The 22,982-nt window shown below is 43.8% G+C and overlaps 1 protein-coding gene across 3 annotated transcripts in view; it reads left to right on the plus strand.

Moving 5' to 3' along the window:
* The window catches only part of Pdzd2 (PDZ domain containing 2), a 374,195-nt gene that overhangs the window by 207,533 nt on the left and 143,680 nt on the right, over window positions 1–22,982 (plus strand). Inside the window, exons 1-2 of one of the 3 annotated variants that reach the window (XM_013514972.1) lie at window positions 9,764–9,959; window positions 10,329–10,461. The exons of the other annotated variants lie outside the window; for them this stretch is intronic. Of the exons in view, the coding sequence (XP_013370426.1) occupies window positions 10,445–10,461 (17 nt within the window). The 5' untranslated portion in view covers window positions 9,764–9,959; window positions 10,329–10,444. Of the gene's footprint in view, window positions 1–9,763; window positions 9,960–10,328; window positions 10,462–22,982 lie in introns of those variants that run through there. 3 annotated transcript variants of the gene reach the window in all.

Consider the following 22,982-nt stretch of genomic DNA (forward strand, 5'->3'; position numbering starts at 1 on the left):
AACTCTCCCTCCCTCTTCCCCTCCCCCTCCTTCTCCCTCTCCCAGGCCTGTTCCCATTCTGTCAGCAGGGAAAATTGCCTTTTTACGTACACCTTCAGACCAGGGCTTTGTTCCCAAACCCTTTATGCAGAGCCTTTTGTTTTTAGGAAGCGTTTATTGCAAGTCAGTTTGACAGGGGCTGTGGTTCTCAGAACGTGTACGTTAGAGGGCCCGAAAGAGAGATGTGAGGTGTGGGGCCTCGTTTGTTTCCGTTGGTAGTAAATAGTCATGAAATCTAAAGATTGGATCCATTGAAGGTGAACAACTATGCGAAGCTTTTTTAATGCTGGAATTTATTTTTCCTTCTTTTCCTTACTCAACCTCTTCTGGGTGTTTGCAAAATACAAAGCGTTTATCTGTCTAGAGCAGGGCACTGGTGTCTGTGTTGGTGGCTGTGAGTGCCCTGCCGAGAGCACGCGCATCTCCAGGTGTCACTCAGAAATGGTTGGCCGCAGCCAACAGCTGCCTTCTCCGTGCTCGCTGCAGCTGTGTGGGACAGGCTTACCTGTCCCAGGGAAGGTGCTTCTGGGTGCCACCAGTCAGGTGCAGAGGCCTGATTGCTCCTCCTGCTGTGTTCTGATTGCTTTGGAGCTGGAGATGAGTGGGAATACCTGTTTGTCCCAGTGTTGCCTCATACCTGAGGGTGCTGGCTGACCTGGCCCAGTGAACAAGACTGTACGAGCTACCTGTGGTGTTCTTTGCCTTCTGATACCTGCTGATGTCCTAATTCAAGTGTATCTATTTTTAGACTGCACTTGCCCTATTGGAGTTTCACTTTTGCAAGGCTGTGACCTGAACCATATTGAGTTGTTTTTCTTAAACACAGTTGGACATTTGCTGATTGTGAGTGGAAGTCTTGGGATCTGCAAAGTGCTAGTACTGGCCAAGAGCTTTCATTCAACCCAAGATAAAACATCATGTGCAGGTGCCTGGAGTGGCAGGAACTATAGGGCTGACGGGGACATTAGGGATGTCGAGTCTCTTACTGACACCTAACAGTAGTTACTGCGGGCTTTGCCCTAACTGTCACTATCGCAGACATCAAGCATTGTTTGTGTGTAAGTACTTATGAACTCCATAGCACTGTTAGCAAACGTGAGAAGTATGTTCTAGGGTGGGTAGGAAGGAGGGTGAAGACAGGTCTAGTGCTTGAACATGGCAGCCTGCCCTGAAAGATGGAGGAAATTTGGGGGAGCTGGCCAGGAAGACAGAGCCAACCGGTTGAAGCCTTTAGTGGCCAAAGTCAGGAGTTTGCCTTGGGTCCAGAAAAAACCCTAAAAACCACAAGATGGGGATGATTATCCTGTCTAGTAGTTGCTAGGTAGAGAATATGGCCACAGAGAGCTAGGATAGAAACTTAAAAAGAGGGTTCCTTTCCACTGGAGAAGGTAGAGGAGAAGCTTAGAGGGGAGGTGCCCATGAGGCTGAGGCGAAGGAAAGGTGGGTGGCATTTGGGGGGAAATGTCATCCCCTGTGCATAACCTGGAACCAACTAGGGAGAGGAGGAAAGAGTCTTGGGGCTGAGAAGTTAAGATGGAGAACCACCCACAAGTCACTTCCGGCCATCACCGTGGGTGTCTCAGGGCGTTACGGGTGGTGTGCAGAGGACATAGAAAGCATGGTTCTCCTGGGTTGTCAACGACCACCTTTCTTTTTAAACAGCACAGATAATCATGCAGGTGTAGGCTGCCCTTCTGGTTTTTAACCACTTACCAGGCTAATTACTTAAATATAGGATGACCCAAAATTTCATTTTTCTTTAATTTTTATAAGCTAATATACCAGGAAATATAAAAGTGGCAATTTTATCAAACTTATCAGTACAAAAATTGACTAGTTGAAATGACACCAACCCAGGTGACACTAGAAAGAGCCAGTGCATTTGTTGTACTACCAGAGTGACACGAGGTATAACAATTAAGTGGTTAAGGTCGCTTTAGTCATTACACCTGAGTTTTTTCATCAGAGGACAAAGGGAAAGAGGGCGGGAGGAAGGGAGGAAGATCAGGCTAGGAAATAACTGAGGAAATAAAAAGATGAAGTTCGTGGTGCTCCTGGGAAGGAAAGAGAGTTCCCTTCCGAGAATACACTCCTGGTCACACAGATGCCAGGGCACCTGCCCTGAAGACTTCCAGGATGTATCTCAGTACAGCTCCAGGGAGGTGTTTCATGTAGCTTTTCTGGGAAAATCCTGCTCCCCAGCCTTGTCAGGTACACCATGATCTCATTGGAGCTGGCAGCCCCTTTGGGAAGTGCTCAGAGCTGACTTCTGAGTCTTTTAACACAGCTGCTCACTGAGCGTTGTTTTCCTTTCCCAGTTTTCTCTTTGTCACTTTCAATTAGCCACGAACTTTTGGCACTGGGACAAGCTACGTGTGATTTGGTTAGTGATGTCAAGATGCCAGGACGGCAGAGAAGAAACCGAAACGTGAAGAAACAGGTGGAGCAAGTCCAGTTTTCTCAAGAGTCACCGTAACCTCAGCTGATCAAATGCCCGCCTGTGGCCAGCATGGAGATCATCTCCAAAACATTTGCCATTTTAGCCCAAACTCTGCAGATGTGCTACACTGTCAGATAAGGAAACTGAGCTTAGAAATCTTGACTTATTATTCACACAGCCAGTAAGCAGGGGCTGCTGCAATTAAGCCCATGGTTGTCTAATGAAGCTCACTCTTTCTGATTTCTTCTTTTAGAAGACTTTAATTTTTTACAGCAGTTTTAGGTTCACAGCAAAATTAAGTGCCAGATATTGAGATTTCTTTTGTGTATTTCTTGTGTGTTTGTGTGTGGAGCCTACTACTATCAGCAAGCCCACTGGAGTGCTTCATTGGTTACAGCTGATAAACTACTAGGTGGACCACACATTCTTAGTTAAGTACAAGCCAGAAAATCTTGCCCTAGTGCCCTCCCTCCTCCGAGGTACCAGGAGTACTAGAAGTTTCACGCCTTGACTGATGTTTTATTGCCAGAATTTGTATTGTTACAGGCCAGCCAGGCACATTTTTGTGCCTTTTGTTTTTAAAATGTCTTAGATAAAGTTTAAGACCTGGAAGTCACTATTGCCTAATTCCCATGGGAAGTCTCCAATTATTTAAAGGAATCCTTCTTGTGGGAAAGAAAAAGGGGGAAACAAATAACTAATTGTTTGAAGGCCCACAGAGAATTTCCATATACCAGCCAACTTCCTTGCCTGTCTGAAAACTGCAGTTTTGTGAGTCAAGTTCCTACAACCACAGAATTACACATGCTTCCAAGAGAAGAGTCTTCATGGTAAAGATGAGAAATACCTTGAAGGTACAGTGCTGAGCCCAAACTTGTCATTGGGTATAATGCGGTTTCTGATAGATTTCTTCCTCCAAAGTCTTTACTCCACCCTTCCCTACTAGAGTAAGAAAGGCTTGAATAATTTTTAATCAGATTGAAGACTTGGTAAGCTTAGAAGGTGGACTTCTTTTGAGATCTGGAAATTAGACTTGTTGCAATAAACATGTAAACTCCAAGCACTGCCAGGAACCAGGCATACCATGGCTGGGCCGACAGAAGTCTTAGAAGACAGGGAAAGAAAAGGTTGATCAACTGCAAAAACTACTCTTTGAAAATAAACTATCTCCACTTCACAGAAGTTTCACTAACCCTTCTACAATGTGCTTGCAGCCGAGAGATGAGGGTAGAGGGTCCGTTTTGAGGATACACCCAGTACAGGTATCCAAAGAAGTCTGACTTCAGTGCTGACCTCAATGTTTACCACTGGCCCAGCTGGCACATACTTCTGCCTCTGTGTGTGGAAGATGTGCCACACCAGGACCATCACTAGGGAGTGAACATCTGCATTTCCATAAGTCTCTGAGAACCACATGGATGGCACCACTTTCACTATTTGATCCTATTATGGTAGTAAAAATAAAGCAGAGAGTCAGAGTTTCCAAATTCCTGCTACCATCTTTGTTTCCTTGTGTGGAGTCTTAGTGGAGGGGTGACCAACCCCAGTGATGCTTGGCCATGTGTGTGCTGCAAGGACCAGGAAACCTGGTGGCCACAGTCTTTTGCAAAATTCCTGTATGACAGGCCTGCCATCAACAAGTCCCGCTCACTGCAACCACAGTACTATGTCATGAGCAGGAGCTGGAAAGCTGCAGTCTTCAGGGACAGCAACCCTGGGGTGTGGACCACCTTCCATGTGTCTCTGAGGGGGAGCGGCTTGAAGCTGTAGACTATATCAGACTAGGAACTAGATTTTTGTATTTTCTATTGTTTGGGTTTTGGTTTTTTGTGTTTGTTGTTGTTGTTTGGTGGTTTACTTGTTTTGATTTCTTTTGTGGTACTGGGGATTGAACCCAGGAGTGTTGCACTGAACTATATGTGATCCCTATTTTTAAACTTTAATAGATTTATTTTTTATTTTGAGGAAAGGTCTTGCTAAGTTGCTGAGTTGCCCAGGCTTGGGCAACTTCAACTTGCAATCCTCTTGTCTCAGCCTTCCAGAGTGCAGGGATTACAGGTGTGCACTACCACACCTGCTTCTAAGATCCAGTCTTTAAGGTTTTCTTAGGACCCACTTCCTCTGAAGTCACTCCTGCTTCCCTAGGCATGCCGACCCTCCCTGGCCTTTACTCTTCCTGTGCATCCTGTGTGCATTGCCAGGCAGTGGCAGGTACCCTGTCTAATGGGCAGCCTGCTCGGGGAATGCACATAGCACATGCGCTTAGGGAGACCCTTACCAATTATTAGCCTGATTCTGATCTCAAGAGGTAGCCAGTCTCTGGGACATCACACAGTATCATGTCCTAAAGCTTTGGGAAAATGGAAATCTATGGTATGTTCACAAAAGTCGACTTCTTGGCGCTCCCAGGCCCTTGAGACATATTAAAGAGAATTCTCAGCTGAAGATGGCTAGTGACATTGGCTCAGAAAATTACTTGTTTCCCCCTACTCCACTGAGTGTGGATTGCCACCAATCACGGGCCTGTCCCTGAGAGTTTGTGGTGTCCTCGGTCTGTGGCAGAATCTCTGTGTGTGAGTTCAAGTCTTGGTAAGCCTGGATTCAATTTGTAAAACCCAAACTGTCTCTATCGCTATAAAGAAAGAAAATTATCCCTGATTCAAAGAACTGATTGGACTGACCTGCCGCAAGCTGCAAGAGTCAACTGGTTGAAATGACACCTGCTGGAGCAATGCTGTAGTCAGATACTGTAGTCAGTACGTAAACAAATGTGCTGTCCGAGTGACGCTCGGGGTAAACTGTTAAGTGGTTAAGGTCGCTTGAGCCATTACACTTCTATTTCTTCATCAAAGAAAGGGAGGAAGGAAGGAAGGAAGGAAGGGAGGAAGGAAGGGCAGGCTTGGCTGCTCACAAATGGAAGTTTAATCAAGAAAGCTGTATACCAAAGGGAGAACAACTTAAATAGCCAAGAAGAGAGCATTCTGCACACACTCTGCAAAAGCTTGTCCTGTGCATATTAATAACTTACACTATAAAAACGCAGAGTGGAAACTGTGATAAAATATGACTTGGACACAACAGTTAAAGACCTGGTGAGCAGAACTTCTGGAACTTATTTGACCACAGGGGCCTTCCTCCATAGAGCAACTCCCCAAAATCATATTTTATAGAATGTATTTTTAGAAACACTAGATTAAGGTCATTTAAAAAACTACCAGGAAAAAGTCCCTGAGAAGAAAACTCGAAAGGACAGCAATGCTGTAATATGGATCTGAGATGAAGGGAGTGCTGTCCTATTTTTCCATTTTATTTACTAGAACTGGGGAGTGTGCTGGGCTCTAAAGGGAAATATACAAGGGAACTCTTCAATAAAAGTTGATCCAGCGCTTCCAATAAAGTAAGTGCGGGAGAGGAAGATACCACCCCCTGTGCCCAGCAGCCTCTTAGACACTGCACACTGTGTTGGAATTCTGAGCCTGGATGTTGTGGAAAGGACATACTGACTGTGGTCCACAGCATCCCGTGTAGCTTTTGCCTAGCTTTCTCTCTCAATTCTTTGAATTTTCTGCACTCTGCCAACATTTATGCTTGCAGCCTCTACAGTGAGAAGCAATCATAGTCATTATCCCTGCAGTGTATTTTAACATTCTGAGAACCCACGAGGTACCTGCTATCGATGCTTCTGTGTTGGGGTGGGGGCCGTCCTGTGCCCTGTGAGATGTTTATTAACATCTCCAGTCTCTGCCACCAGATGCCAGCAGCAACACTCCCTCCCTATGCCAGTTGTAACAACTAAAAATATCTACGGATATTGCACGTGTCTCCTGTGAGGTTATATCATCCCTGGTGAAGGATCACTGGCACATTGGAAAGAAGAGAAAAAGATCAGCAGCCTCTGTGAGTTTGTGTGCATGTGTGTGTGTATGTATCAGGTTTCCTGATACAGGCTTTGGGGCTGGATCAAGAATGCTCTTAGATGCCATTCAAAGGAGTATAGGCTCTATCGTTTGGACAATGAGGCATTGTGAGCATTTCAAAGAGATACTCTATTTGCTGTCGGATACCCCTGTGCACAGGATAGACTGGAAGAGTAGACAGCTGAGTGAGAGGAGTTAAGAATTAAGGTCCTGAAATGTGACAGAATACAGGGGAGAGGACGGGAGAGGAAGGGAGATGAGAGAGGGATTCAGGAGATAGAGTTGACAGGACCTAACCACAAGTGTGCAGGGGAGAGAGGAGTCAGGGTGACTCATTCATCCTTGGGGACTGGGAACTGTCATGAGTTGGAAAAGGAACAGAGATGGAGAAACCTGTTTGAAGACAGCATGATGGGATTCATTTAAGGCTTGTTGCATGCGAGCTGCCTCCAGGACCTGCAGCCAGAGCTGGGCAGGAGGGAGGCAGAGGCCTGTGTCTGAGCTGAGAAGAGAGGTGATTGAAGGCTGGGAACTCTTCCTTGGTTATTATAGCTATGGAAGAAGAGGGAATAGGAGAGGGAGCATGAGAGAAAGAAGCTCATGTCCTTCCACGTCTCTGCCTGGCCTGGTCAGACAGCCGGAGGCAGCTGGATCTCCCAGAGGCTTATGCTCCAATTGGACGGATTTAAGAGCTAAGAGACAGATCTATAGACAGTGAAGGACAGGAAAGCATGATGGCATGGGTGTGTGCCGCGAGGGCAGAGGGAGGCGGTGGCATGTGAGCTTCGAGACACTTTTGTGGAGGAGAGGATGGGCCGCTGCTGCACAGAGCTTTCTCTCCCTGGTGCTTGTGAGCCTCTGCATCACTGAGGAGTGGAAGGGAGCTGCTCCTGCAGGCTCACAGGCCAGGCTCTCCCAGCTTGCACAGTCTCCAGGGCGTCCCAGTCAGCACCAGCATCAGCATCTCCATCACAGAACAGGGAGACAAACTGAGTGCCCGTTTTCTTTCACAGCTTTCTGTGGTTCTGTTTGATTAGGGGATGGAGAGAAGAAGGAGACCCTAGTGCTTCTCCTTTTCAAAGTCACTTAGGAGTTTGGTTTTATGGAACATGCATCATTTCATTTTGTGACTGCGATAAGATGCTTGACAGCCATAGTACTGGCCTGGGAAATTTAAAAAATCTAGGTTTCATGGACTTTCTTAAAAGTATACATAATCTTGTCAACCATTTTTACATAGGCACTTTTGTGGCCTTAAACACACTCGCATTGTCATGCAGCCATAACCACCATCCATCTCCAGGATGGTTTTCTTCTTTCAAAACTGAAACACGTCCCATTAAACAATTCCCCATTCCTCCTGCCCTGGCTCTTGGCCACCACCATTCTGCTTGCTGTATCTATGAGTCTGACTGTTCTAGTATCTCATATAGGCATAGCACTTGTCCCTTTGTGACTAGCACACTGCAGGTAGCATGTCTTTTCACCCATGTTGTAGCATGTTCAGAATTATCTCCCTTTTTACACCTGTGCACTATCCCACTGTGTGTTTACACTGCATTTTGTTCATCCTCCATCAATGGACACCTGGTTGTTTCTACTTCTGGCTGTTGTGAATAGTATTGCTCTATGGAGCAGAAGTGTGCACTTACCTGTTTATACCCCTGCTTTCCATTCTTTTGTATACGCACCAGAAGCATCCATTGGCTTTTGTGACATGGTTGATCCCCCTCTGTGCTGGGGATTGCTGGAATTGCTCGCTGACTACCTGCCCTTCTCCTATTTCCCTTGTTACACCCTTCTACTTTTACTCATGGGAGAGTCTTCAGTGTGTCCCTAGGCTGGGTTCTGTGGCCAGCTTGGAAGCCATCACTGAGCCCCTACCTGTAATTCTTGGCTACAGAGATCCACATCTTGTCTACTAGGCATCATCTTAAAATTTGAACCTAGAATACCTGTGCTTAATCTCAGTACTCCTACTAATAGGCACTTGGCAAGTTTACTCACCTCTTTCTACCTCTGTCACCTCTTTTACACAATGAGATGGTAAAACTAATTGACCTTTAGGAGGCTAAAGGCACACTGGTGTTCTACGCCCAGGAACCAGGCGGGGCAAGCAGGAGGCAAAGCCCACACTGCAGACCCGAATGGCAGACAGAAATCTCCTCCATAAGCCTTGGGTGCTAAAGCGTCGTGTATATCTACTGCATTCTAGCACATGTTGTGAGTAAACATCACAGCACTGAGAACCTCTTAATGCAAAAGCTGATGTTATATGCTATATGTTCCACCCCTTGTTGAGAGAATGGGACAAAGGGAGGTGGAATAACTGGTTTTACCATAGACTTTTGGCAACTGTCACAAACGAATGCTGAAGGGAATATTCTATAGGCAGATTTTACCTCTAATACAACTGTAGTTTGGCCACGGGCCAAAAAAATATTTTACCCCTCTTCCCACTTAACATTAAAGAACAAACTTTCTTCTCCTCCACTTAAAGTCATAGCAGGTAGCTGTGCTCTGTTGAGTTAGAAGCAGAGATCAGGAAGCCCTGCACGAGCTCTTGCAGGCTCTGGGCTACATGTGAAAATCCAGGCTGACTGGGGGAGCCCCTGCCTGGATTTGGTGTCCAGGTGGTCATCTTCCTGCCCACTCTTTCTGCACCACGAGGGAAACTGTGTATTTGCCCTCAACTTTGTGTCTGCTGTGTCTTTTCCGTGTAAGGTAAATCACCTCAGTTTTTCACAACCATCGTGTTTGTTAGAGTATTGAGAACCCATCAGGAGCATGTGCGAAAATGCATAGCAGTTTCTTCTTAGATGACATTTTAGCCCTCTCATAACAGCACCAACAATGACTTAAATTCAATATTAAGCTATCAGTCTTTTAATATACCTAGAATTAAAACAACAATTTTGAAAATTAAAGAACTTTAGGTGGTTGGAACTAGGTTATGACAATGTGAAGTTCACAGCAGGGGAAGGCTATACTGGATAAAATTCTAAAAACCTACAAACGTCCTAAAGCTATGAGTCCTGGGTTTTTTGGAAGCATGAACTAAGAGAAGAGGTGTGTCCTCTGCTCTGAAAGAGTTGATCTGCAGATACCCGCAGAAGGAAGCCAGAGATGGGTTCTGTCGGGCTCCGATTTTTCCCGGTACTCCAGAAAACTAAAGCCCTTTTCAGCAGCAGAGATCAGTATACCGCCAGAGCAAGGGCTGGCTCATTCTCTTATAGACACGGTTTAGCTGAATGCACTCATAAATGAAAAATGATCTGAGTGCTAAGGGTGGGTGGGGCCCTGGAGCTCAGGAGGTGAGGTGGGAGGAGGAAGAGAATCTGTTCCTGAGCTCAGCAGAGCCCAGGCGCTGGCAGGAAGTCGGAGCACGCACTGGCATGGCTTGCTCTGGCATGGCTCGTATTTTTGTTGATAGCTAATAACCCACGACTTTAAAAAGCCGAATGGAGAAGGGAAATAAAGCACAACAAACTTTGGCATTTGTTTGATGCAAGTGGCTGCTGGAGCCCAGCGGAGCATGCTCACCTGATCAGCCCTCGAAGCAGGTAGGAGGCGAGACCTAAGTAGCAAAGTAAATCATATTTTCTCTAAACACAACCTTTGTCTTCCAAAGGAATATTTTTAAAAAGTATATGAGAAATGAGCAAATAATACAGACACAGAAGTAGACACAGCCTGCATTGTGCTGATACCTGCGCAAGAGTTTTTCTCGGCTACTAGCTTGATAACCAAATGACAGTTTTATTCTGAGGATTGCTTTTTAAACAAAACCGTGCAGCATTTAAGTTAAAACCAGTTTTCAGTGTAGCAGACAATAAGTGAACTGCATACATTGTTCTAGGACAAATGCTTTGAAAATAGTTGAACAGAAACTGATTTTCAGGCTTGATCATTGCTACATTTTCATATTTCAGAGCCAACGAGGTGCTCACTAATTTCTGCTGGCTTTTGTGAGAAAGGAGGTGGATGCCTAACAGCTGTGAAATATCCAGAAATTGACTGGGATCCAGAGCGAAGGCCGAATGCACTAATGTTTTCTCCATTAAGGCAAGCTGCCTCTGCCCAGCTTCTAAGTCAGGGAATTGGAAAGGAGTGAGGGAGTACAGCACGGATCCCGAGTATTTGTCACGGAGAGGGGGGAGCGCCGCGGGTTGGAAATTGTCACAGTGATTGAGTCTTTGCACTCAGAGTATAATCAGGGAGGACCGTGGCTTGCAGCCACACACGAGGACAATTTAAAAGCTGATTTGTGGCTTCCGTGATTGTAGCCAAGTCTCTGAGCATGTTTTCTGTTGTCAAGGCTTGGGGCTTCTGATAAGAGAAGCAGAACAGACTAAAGAACATCCCAGCCTGAACCGTTTCCAGACGTGCTTCTGACAAGCACTGGGATATGGGACGATCTGGCGTGGTTTTCCCTCTGCTGAAGTAGTCAGTGTTGTCCAGTGGAGCTGACCTGGCGAAGGCTGAGAAGGTTGCGTGTGGTTCCTGTGATCAGAACATGAGAGCTAGGTGTAGCACTTTTTTGCAGTAGAATACTGCATCCAGGATACTGGAGTTCTTTGATCTGAGCTTTGAAGAAGCCCCTCTTAGCCACAGAGCTGTGTTTGAAAAGGCAGCTGCAGGAGCTTCTTTGGTTACCCAGCTCTTGTCCTTATTGTGGCTTTACATTTATGGCCAGGACGACGGGGGATAGCTGTGCTTAGTCAGTGCAAGCCCGTGGTTTATTGCTGTATAATTTTTCAGGCTTCAATATGGGGAGGGGAAATAGTACCTCTTGTTCTCTCTTGCCTACTGTCCACCTGTTAGCTTGTTCCTTTAACTGCTGTCCTTTAGACTAATCTGTCTTAAGTGCTGTGTGTAGTGAATTAAGCTGAGCTGGGAGACAGACCCCCTCTCAGTGTCCATTCTGGAAATAACCAAGGGTCAGACAACTCTGGCTGAAGGGGCTGAACCCAGCTTGACTCTATATGGTCCAGTAACTAAGAATGTGTTTTGCTTTTTAAAGGGTTGAAGAAACAAAGAATATATGACAGGGACATGCGTGATCCTCAAGGCCTAAAATACTTACCCTTTCATGTTTTAGAAAAAAAAGTTTTGCTGGACAACCTCATGATTTTGGTGTGTGTGGGGGGGTATTTGTTTTTTTGCAGTGCTGGAGATCAAACTCAAGCCCTCATGCATGGCAGGCAAGAGCTGGTGAGCTACTTACCAGCCCTTTTATCTATTTTTAAATTTTTGAGACAGGGTCTCGACTATGTTGCCCATGCTGACCTAGAACTTAGGCTCCTGAGCAGCTGGAATTATAGGTGTGATCTACCGTGCCCTGTTTCCTTGATTTTTAATAGCATTCTTAAGCAGTATGATCAGTGGATTGATACAACTCATAAAGTCCCCAGCAGTTTGACCTGGCTGTTTGGGAAACATTTAATTTCTCAGTGTGTAGTAAATGGCACTATTTCCCCCAAAAGGGTAGATTCAGGAAGTTGAAGATTTTCTGAAGGTCCAAGCACTGGTAGACATGTATCACATGAAGCAGTGTCTGGGGCTGGATTTGTGGACCCACAAGAGACCAGCCTGTACTGACTGCCAGCCCCAGGGAAGGAACCCAGTGGAGACCCAAGCTCTGCTAGCATACACACAATTTATTCATTGCCTTCTTGCTCTTGTGTGGACTGAAGTTGGCCAGACTTCCACAGTCTATGAGTGTTTGATATTGCTCCTTTGAAAAAAAGAGTGTTTTCTGTGCTTTAAAAAAAAAAATAGGTGGAAAGTTAACTGAATATGATTTCTCATATTTAGAACAAGGTTTCTTTATGGTTCTCTAGGAAAGTTACTGTAGGCTGTCAACCTTACCCGTGAGCATGTAGTTCTCTACCCAGCACAGTATTTCATTGTTAATGTCATTTCCAATAAGGGAAGAGGAAAATCTGGTGACCTTGCTCATGTTTAACTTGTGTCAAAACTGCAGTCCTAGATACACAGCTAACTTCTGTAAGTAGTTTGTTGTCCATTGCAGAAACATAGGAAAGCTTCTTACAAGGAGATTGTATGTGAGAAGGAAAATAAAGTGGCTGAGATTAATTTTTCTCCAGGATATTTCAGCCATCTCTCCTCCTGTATTTGGAAATTAGATGCCATCAGTAGAGAAGAATTGGGATGGGGCTTAGTTTGACAGATGAAAACAAGTGAGGAAGGGTGAAAATATGAATAGTATGGCTCCTCACGAGAGCCAGAGGCTGGAAAACAAGATGGCGGGCATCTGTACATTTGACAAGTCTGGTTGTCAGAGCAGGGAAGGGCGGGTTCTTTAATCTGACAGGGAAGCCAGGCTGTGCCTCATCTGTATTTAGTAAATGGGTTGGCTCTGAATTTGGAGATTAAGCAACCTGCTGTTCCTGTATACACTGGAATTTCAGACACAGTCAGAAACCTGATTTGCATAACTGTTGAAACTCAACTGGAAGCCGACCAGATTGAGGCCTGGACTCCCCAGGCGAGGGGCAGTGAGAGCTCAGTAGCATGAGAGGGAATGCATCATGCTTGCCCAAGAGGGAGTGGTGCTGTGTGGCCAGGCGCAGTGGGCGGGCTCTGGGGCAAAGGGTCAGCCTGGGTTGCCAGAGGCCATGGTTGGAATATGAGTAACTGCTTCCTCTGCATGAGTTTCAGGTGTGTGTGCGGGAGCCCTACCACTATCTCAGGGTGATGAGGGGTCTTCTCATTTCTTCACCACACAACCAGGTTGGCTTAATGACACAAAAGAGCCAGGCAGTCAAAGTCTGATCGCTCAGGTGGAGTACAAGCCATGAACACCCTTGACTAGCCAACTCTTTTATACAGTGTTCGGAGCACTAGCTGTGGCTGAGGGTGGAGTATCTGTACCCACCTTCTCGTTATTCAAGCAAGGCTTGGCTCTGACATCTGCTTGTCAGGTTTTTACTGACTCTGAATGGGATAAAAGACTGAATGAGGTGAGTGCATATAGATGTGCAAATGTGTATAAAGCCAGAGGAGAGGGACAGCCAGGCAAATTAGAAACTATGATTTGGAGTTAGAGAAAACTTGTGACCATGTCCTTGAAAGGGAGTTAGTAAGTTTACAGCTCAGTGGCTGGCAAGGGATCCCTTTGGCTTTGTGTTCCCCTCTGGAGAACTTCTGTCAGCATTGTACTCTCACTTCCAAATGTGCTTTCGGTACATTGCCTGCAGTAGGGGCTAGGAAGTGTAGCACAGAATCCCTCTGTGTTCAGAGGTCTGACTGGAGCGCTGCCTTCTCCTTGGTGGCTGGAGAGCAAGGCAGCAGAATTCCCCGCTGATGCATCCACTCGCCTGGCATCTGCTCTGCTTAGCAGAGGAGGAGGCAGAGTGTGCTCCGCCAGGAGATCTGCTGGCTTTGCTGTCCCCTGCAGGCGTATCTGCCCCAGGTTGCCTTGCTTTGTTAAAACCAGCTGTGCCTGGAACAGGGCTTCACTGTAACCCTATAGATGGCCCCCGTAGGGCACAGTGTAAACTCCCCAGCTTGGCCTAGATGCAAGGACAGTGTGTTGTGAGTCAGGCTCTGATAGCAGGTGACCTGGGACCCAGGACCTGCCTTGTTTGTCTTGATCTCTTCCTGAAGACTCAGCCCACCTGTGTTTCACAGGCACAGAGGCACTTAGCACTAAGAGGGACCAAAAGTGACTCACCGATAAAAAAATAAGGTCCAACCTATATTCTGTATATTCAGTAATTTCTAAGGGTTGGAGGCTATCAGGCTGGGTTGATGTGAGATAGATACATCTGGACCATCTCTTTGATCTAAATTCAACAGTGATTTTCACACCAAACTAGAAGATGGAAACCAAGCTGGAAATTGGCATAACAGTGTGACTCTGGAGAAGGCGTGGAGCAGCCCTTGCGAATCTGCTTGGTATAACCTCAGTTTCAGGGAAATTACTTGGACTCTGGGGGCAGAACACAGTTGCACATTGCTCCCCTTGCAGGGGCAGGTGATCTTCTGTTCTGATGTTACATTTTTCCAAGGCTTGAGCTTAGAGCAAAAATATATTCATTCGTACACACTCTCCTCCCTATCTCCCAAAGAAGTGGTGCTGCAGTTAACAGTTTAGAATTCCTACACACATAAGAACACAACTAGAAACCCCCAGCCCAAGGGTGGGTGAGAGGGAGTTCAGTCGTAGCATCCTCGACACCCGTTTGAGTGGCATGAGTCACAGAGTTCATCTTAGTGGAACAACAGCCTTTTACTCTCATGTTTTGCTGCTCTTTCTGCCCCTTTGGCAAAAGTGTTCATATTTTGTCCTGTTGGCTGACTCTGTCAGCAAGAGAAGAGTTGGATTTCCAAAGCAGCGCATGTCCGCCTTGCCAAATTCCACCTTCGCCCTCAGCTTGCAACACTTAGACTTAAGTTCCCAGACAGCTGCCTGTGGGGTAGAGGGCTGACTGTTGGCAGTAAGCTGCCAGCTTTGAAAAACATCACAGGCATTTTATTGTAACAGAAGCAAGACAGTTTTGGCAGACAGGCAATAAAGACCTGGAGGGGAAACAGACCATTATCCCTAAGTGCTGTAGGAAAGAAGGTGGCAGAAATAAAGGATGCTGTTTGGATTTGTAAAGTTAAGCCCTTTACACAATCCACTTTGCAGGCTAGAACTTGCTTGACTTCAGTGTATCCCTCAAGTGAGTCCAAAAATGTTAAAAGAGAATGAAAAACTGAGGTTGGAAAACATATTTGGGGATGTCTTGGTGCGTGAGGATTTCGTTGGGACCTCCCTGTCCTCGCTAAACTTTATATGGTAGAAATCCTGTTGCTTTCAGAATGAGACATTAGATATCTTATACCTGTGACTAATTAGACGTTCTTAGTGAGTTTTTTGGGGGGGCAAAGATTTAATATCGAATCTTCAGGTGAGCAAAGATTTAATATCAAATCTTTAGGAATCAGTTATTTCAAGCTCTGAAAAAGAGAAACACCAGTAATCTCTATAGTCTTCTGAGAACTCAGTTAATTGCATTTGTTTCGGAGTGGAAGTGACTGCTATCAGTTTTAGTGTTTTTGGACCTCCCACCCCCACTGTGGGTTCCTCAGCTACTCCACAAGCAACATCTAGGTTATTTTAAAACCTAAGCAATCTCAAAGCCAAAATACCAAACCTTGCACATAGACCTTTATAAGCCAATGGCAGTGAATAACATATTGTGTTTCACTGTGCTAGATTCTTGTAAATAGGCAACTCCCAAACCTGTGAGGTTTCCTGTGCTTCAACCTATCTCTATATCTTAGGTTGTGAATTTGGGTCCTCCAGAGAAACAGAACCAACAGAATATATGTCAGAGGGTATTTGTTAGGTTGGCTTAAGTAACCAAAGGCTGAAAGTGCCTCAGTGGCTGTCTGCAGCGTGGGGAGCTAGCAGAACCAGCAGCTGTGGAGTCCAAGAAGCCAGAAGCCTCAGAATAAGAGATGGATTGATGATGTGGCCTTGGTCTGAGGCCCAAGGCCTGACAACCTCTGATGAAAGTCCATGTTCAAAAGCTAAAGCACCTAGAATCTGATATCCATGCTCACAGTAGCAGAACACCTGCTCCAGAAGGGAGAGGGCAGGTTAGAGCAAGCTTCTCCCCTTCTTCCACTGTTTTGTTCCTGGGTCTGCAGCTGCAGTGCATTGATGGTGCTGCCCACATTCAGGACGGTGTTTTCCACTCACTTCACTGACCCACGCGCTAATCTTCTTGGAAATGCCCTCTCAGCCACACCCAGCAGCATGCATTAGCAATTCTCCAGGCATCCCTCAGTCCAATCATGCTGACAAGCAAAATCAGCCATCACAGCTTATTAGCCCTGAAACCGTGATAAGTGGAGAACTAAATAAAAATAATGCAACTCAACACTCTGGGGCAGGAGGATCACAAGTTCAACCCTAGAGAACACAGTGCGGAGAAGGGTAGAGACAGTCTGCACTTTCTCCCTGGATCCCGGGTCATGGCTCACAGGAAAGGGAGACTGAATCTGCGGAGACAAAGTGAAATCTGGGGACTCCAGAGGGCTTCAGAAACAAACATAGCCATGGAACTGACTGGCAAGTGCTTGAGCTGCAGAGAGAGCATGAGATTCTGCTCCCACATGAGTCCTTCAAGAGTCACCACAGCTGGTGAGTGACTCCATCCAAGTGCCTGCTATATCCTCTGGAGAGCGTGCTCGGTCAAATACCATCCCGGAGATGGGCTCACTGAACCTGAGACTTACAGCACCACAGGATGGCTTCAATTCAGGGTTCACAGTGACTGGGTGAGAGACAGCCATAGTAGACAGCATGGTCAGAGAGCGACAGTCAGGCTGGAAACATATCCCTCCCACCAGGGGCTTAAACTGAAGGACACAAGCCCCATGCCCTAGGCCAGGGACCAGCTCAGCATGAAGTTTTCTGGATTCAAAAGTCAAGGCATTGGTGCAATAATCCTAATCCCTACTGCCTGCTAATGCCCACATCCAGCATGGAGCTTGGGTCTGACTGCCGCCTTTATCTACCAGGATGAGCAGGGGCATGTCTTGACTTGGACACTGCCCCTAAATTGTAAATTGTGTGGAAGAAAACCACACAGTGAAAGCACAGAGAAATTTCTTCTTCGTCTTCTACCTCCACCTCTTCTTCCCCTCCCCATCTTCTTTTTTGTCTTCTTTTTTTTTATTTTGGGTTTTGTATGTTTGTTTTTGTGAATGTGTGTATTGTTTTTAGTTGTGTTTTTGGTTATTCTCTCTTCTTTCCTTTCTTCCTTTCTTCTTTACCAGTGGCTTGGGGAACTTTTCTTTGTCTTTCCTGGTTTTTTACCTCTCTTTTTTACTTTGTTCTTTTTTTTTTCTGATTTATTTTTTTCCTCTTGTCTCTTTTATTTTTATTCCTTTAATTTTTCTCTAATTTTTACTCCCTATATAATTTATTTTTCCACCCTCTTTTTCTTTTATCTTCTTTTCTTGTCAGTGTTTGGTCTTACCTTTACCTAATTCTGTAAACATCCCTCTACTCCCCAATTAGATCCTTTGTACCACTCTCTCTCCTTCTCCTATCATAATTTTTTTTCTCAGATTAAACCCTACATCTTTAATAGTATAGCCAAAAAGCTTTGTTAATCTTCTGATAATTAGTTCTGTAAAATTACCATTGAATTCTTTTCTACCACTAGCAGAGATGTAGCTGTCACCTTTAGTACATATTACCTGTAAGTCAATACCTGGATTGTCCTAATGTTTATGCCATAATTGTAGATTTCTTCTCTTGGGCTAAGGGTAGTACATAATTGGTTTTATGGTACATTAATATCCAATTTGTCTTAGCTAGTACTACTGTAGCTGATTTGCTTGGTATTACCAAAGTCACATAATTGTCACTATTTCTCTGTAAGCCAACACTCAGATTACCTTTGTAACATTAACAGTACTAGAGTAGTGGAAGAACCTGGTTGTTATGCAAATTACACTGTATCCAAACTAACCAAGGTGGTCAGATCTTGGGACTGAGACAAAGGACTATAGTAAGCCATGCCCAAAGAACATCACTAAAAACCAACACAGAAGATGTCTATACTAGCAACAAAGTCTTTACCCTTTAAACAGCTGCAAACCTCAGCACAAAACAAAACAAACAAAAACCAATAGAAGCATCAGACGACAAGGCAAGAAAATGTCCCCCCAAACTGCCAACTCACCCAAAGCCCATCCGGGGGCATGAAGGGGCAGAATAGCATAAGCCACACACCCAAATTATTTAAAAGGGTAACAGTTTAGAAAACAAATCAAAGAGGTACTCAGCAGGATCACAGATACCAAAATCAGAAAAGCACCCAACCAAAAGAGAACTATATGGCAGTCTCTTTAATGAACTTTAATGAACAGATGCAAAGGTCCTCAGTAATATACTGGCAAATAGAATGCAGCAAATCATCAAAAAGATCATACATCTTGACCAAGTAGGATTCATTCCAGGGATGCAGATATGATTCAACATGCACAAATCAATAAATGTAATAGAGCACCTAAACAGAAGCAAGAACAAACATCACATGATCATTTCAATAGATACAGAAAAGGCATCGGAAAAAATCCAACATCCATTCATGATTTTAAAAAAACCTAAGGAAAATAGTTTTAGGTGGTCTTTAACTCAATCTGATAAAAGCCATCTATATCAGACCAATGGCTAACATCATACTAAATGGAAAGAACCTGAAACCTTTTCCACGAAAATAAAGACTAAGATGAGGATGTGTGCTATCACCACTCCTGTTCAATATAGTTCTCAACATATTAACCAGAGCAGTTAGACTAGAGAAAGAAATAAAAGGGGTATGGATAGGCAAGGAAGAAATTGAATTATCATCATTTATAGATGATATGATCCTATACAAAGATAACCCCAAAAAACTCCACTAAAAGACTCCAAGAAATTAATAATCAAATTAAGTAACATAGCAGGATTCAAAATCAGCACTCACTTTCCACATGCTGAAGACTAAAACTAGACCCATGTCTGTCACCATGCACTAAAGTCAAAATGGATTAAAGACCTAAATATTAAAAACAAAATCAGTACTCAAAAATCAATAGCGTTCCTGTACACCATAATAAATTCACTGAGATAAAAATTAGGGAAGTGATACCTTTCACAATATCATCAAGAAAAATGAAATACTTAGGAATTAACCTAACCAAGGAAGTGAACAACCTCTACAATGAAAACCACAAAACTCTGAAAAAGGATATCAAAGAGGACATCCTGGATAGGCAGAACCAATATAGTCAAAATAGCCATACTTCGAATACTCTTAAACAGATTTAATGCAATCCCAATCGAAATACCGTGTCATTCGTCACAGAACTAAAGAAAGCAATCCTAAAATTTATATGAAACCAGAGGAGACCTAGAATAGCAAAAGCAATCATAGGCAACAAGGGCAACAGGGGAGCATTGTGATCCCAGATTTCCAAGTAATACTACAAAGCTACAGTGATAAAAACAGTATTGTTTGGCAAAGAAACAAACTTTTAGAACAGTAAAACAAAGAGAGGATGCAGAAACAACTCCAGCCACATTCAGCTATGTCATCTTTGATAAAGAGGCCAAATACCTTTGATTTGGAAAGACAGCCTCTTTACCAAATGGTCCTGGTAAAATTGGCTGTCCACATGCAAAAGATTCATCCTAAAGCCACATCTCTCACCACGCACTAAACTAAAATAAAAACAGATCAGAGATCTAAATATTAAGACAGAAACACTTAATCTTCTGGGACATATAATAAGTAAAACTCTTGAAGACATAGATGTAGGCAAAGGCTTTCTGAACAGAACTCTGCTTGCACAAGAAATAATGCCAAGAATTAACAAATGAGATCACTTCAAATAAAAAGCTTCTGTGCAGCAAAGGAAACCACCAACGGAGTAAAGAGAGATCCCACAGAATGGGAAAAAAATTTTTTCCAACTACTTCTTTGGGAAGGACTAATATCTAGAATATATAAAGAACTAAAAAAAAGAAAAAAGTTAGCCCCCCCCAATTTAAAAACCCAGTCCAAAAATGAGCATCTGAAATGAATAGACACTTCTTAGATGGAGTACAAGTAGCCAATAAGTATTTTTTAAAATGTTCAACATCGCTGCCATTTGAGAAATACAATTAAAACGACATTGAGATTCCATCTCTCTCCAGAAAGAATGGCTATCATCAAGTAATGAACCAATAACAAATGCTGGAGAGGCTGTGGGGAGAAAAAGGCACCCTCTTCATTTTTGATGAGAGTATACACTGGTACAACCAGTATAGAAATCAGTATGGAGATTCCTCAAAATCTAAAAGTAGAAATACCATTTGACCCAGCTATTCCCCTTCTCCTAGGTATCTTTCTGAAAGAGTTAAAGACATCATATCATAGTGATGTATGCATATCCATATTTATAAGCAGCATAATTCCTAATAACTGAATCTTTGAAGCAACCTGTATATCCATCAGTAGATGAATGGATAAAGAAAATAGTATTTATATACCATGGAGTACTAGTCTGCCATACAAAAGGATAAACTTGAACCATTTGTAGGAAAATGGATTCACCTTGAGACTATAAGTGTAGTAAATCAGAATCAGAACTTTAAATATCACATAGTTTCTCTTATATAAAAAACCCAAAATAAAAATAAAGTACAAAATAAAAGACAGACAATAGGAAAAAAAGAGATAGAGGAAAAAGTTATAGTAACCCAGCATGGACAATGTATCCAAAAGTGTACCTTGATTTAGTTTAACTACCTTATGTGTTGTTATGGCTTCTGTCTAAATGTACCCCCAAAGCCTCATATGTGGTCATAGATGAGGATTTTCAGGGGTGGCTGGATCTAGACTGTGTGATGTTGGGATTAAGTGTATGATGCTTGCATCAAGGGTGTGTGATTACTAAGTTAGTCCAATGATTGGTTTGGTTTAGTTCTGGGTGTGGATAATGGGAAGACCCAGCCTGAGTGTGAGTGCTACCTGTCCCAAGAGCATGTAGCTTGGATAGAACATAAGGGATGGAAAGAGGGCTGCTGTTGTCACTGCTCCTTCTCTTCCTCACTATTTTGCTGCTTTCTGCCTGCCATGAACTCTTTCTCCTCTCTGATGCCCCTCTGCTATCCACCCTGCCTTGGAGCCAGCTGACTATGAACTGAAGTCTCTACAAACTGTGAGCTCAATAAACCTTTCCTCCTTTAACTTTGGGTGTCAGGTATTTTGTCTCAGCAACAAGAAAAGTAACTAAGGCATGTGTTTTGTATGTTTTTCAACTATCAGTCTGACTGTTAATTGTTTTTATGATAATTAACCAAATAGGGACTTATAAAACAAATGAATCTGATGCTGGCAAAAAAAAAAAAATTTAAGGGGTGGAGGGAAAGGAAAAAAGAATTAAAATATTATCTACATGTATCAATTCTGCAGTGTGTGAAGTCGTTATGGGCCTCAAACATGTACTAATAAAAATAAAATTTGAAAACAAGTTCAAGCTCAATCTGGCCAACTTATTGAGTAAGTGAAATTATGTCTTAAAAGAAAAAGAACTTGGGATGTAGTTCAGTGCAAAGACCATGGGTTCAATCCCCAATACCAAAAATAAGAACAATGATAACAATGTAACTAATCATAGGGTGTTCAGGGTGTGAGGTTTAGAAATCTGTTTTAAAGGTGAACAAATTTAGGTAAGGAAAAGTAAAGAATAATTGCTGTTATCTTGTGTGTATGCTTATGTGTGTGCATGCATGTGTATGTGTGTTATATGTCTGTGTTTATGCATGTTAGGGAGGAAGCCTGCAAGCAGCAGTTATTTCATAATACATGTAGCTGGGACATGGCTATTTTTGAGCAAGGATCTTTATATAAGGCTTCTCCATTTGAAGTTTTTCCTCTCATCTGTAAGCACATGACCCAAACACACTCCCGTGATGTTTGGTAGAGAAATGCTTCCTTGGATCAACTCTCAACTTCTGTGAGAGTTCAAACCCAATGTCAGGTGGGCTCCCCGAGGCTGGTGTGCTCAGTTCTATTTTGCTTTCATGGCACTTGAGTGAGCATAAAGGGAAAATAGCCTGCAGAGAGGTGTTAGACGCCTTGGGTGTACAGTTTTGAAATCCAGAGACAAATCGACTTTGGCTTTTCCTGAAAATGTGTCTTATGTTGAGAGTCACATTTGACATGACTGTGGGAAGTGTTGCTTTCTCTTCACAAGACTACTACCCAGAAAAGGTACTTAGGATCCAAGAGACAGGGTGCCCACCCCCGGCACTCGGGCAGAGCAGGGGTCAGCTCAGCATGAGGGTCAGTGGTTGTATTATAGCCACACTGTGTGGAGGCAGCTATGCAGTTGGGGGTGCTGTCTGTGAAGTGGGATTATTTTAGTTACCTGTAATGATATTTAGAATGTAGTGTCGTACATCTGTTTCACAAATATTTCAAATCCAACCTCAATTTTGATCCAAATTTCTTACTAAACATCTAAGTGTTTCTCTGACTGAGGGACTTCTGTGGACACCAAGTGACAGAGCTGAAGCAAATGTAGCTGGAGAAGGATGTGACTTAATCAATTTATGCTGAAATTAAGGTCAGATCAAGAATCTTCACCACACACACACATGTGTACACACATCCCAGACCAAAAGACAGATGAGAAATACAAGGCACATTTTCTTTGTTCTTTTTGCATAAGATCTTTAAGTATCTCTTCCTTTTGGCCTATAGCAGCGATGGCAAACCTTTTAGAGCTTTCAGTGATACAAGCAGCCCCCTGTGGCACGCATGCTATAGGTTCACCACCACTGGCCTATACAGTATACTCTTTTGATGCAGCACCTTGCTAAGTTTCCCAGGCAAGGCTTGAACTTGTGATCATCCTGCCTCAGCCTCCCTATGTGCTGGGAATACAGGCATGCGCCCACTTAACCTAGACCAGTTTTCAGTGGTAACAAAGAGCTGGCTGGGGCGCGTGTGCCTTAGGCTCACCGCCACCAAGCTGGGCTCTGTTAAAATATTTCAAGGGACTATTGGAAGGGAAGAAAG

This window comes from Chinchilla lanigera, unplaced genomic scaffold (assembly GCF_000276665.1).
Source record: "Chinchilla lanigera isolate Chin_1 unplaced genomic scaffold, ChiLan1.0 scaffold00025, whole genome shotgun sequence".
Classification (NCBI taxonomy): domain Eukaryota; kingdom Metazoa; phylum Chordata; class Mammalia; order Rodentia; family Chinchillidae; genus Chinchilla; species Chinchilla lanigera.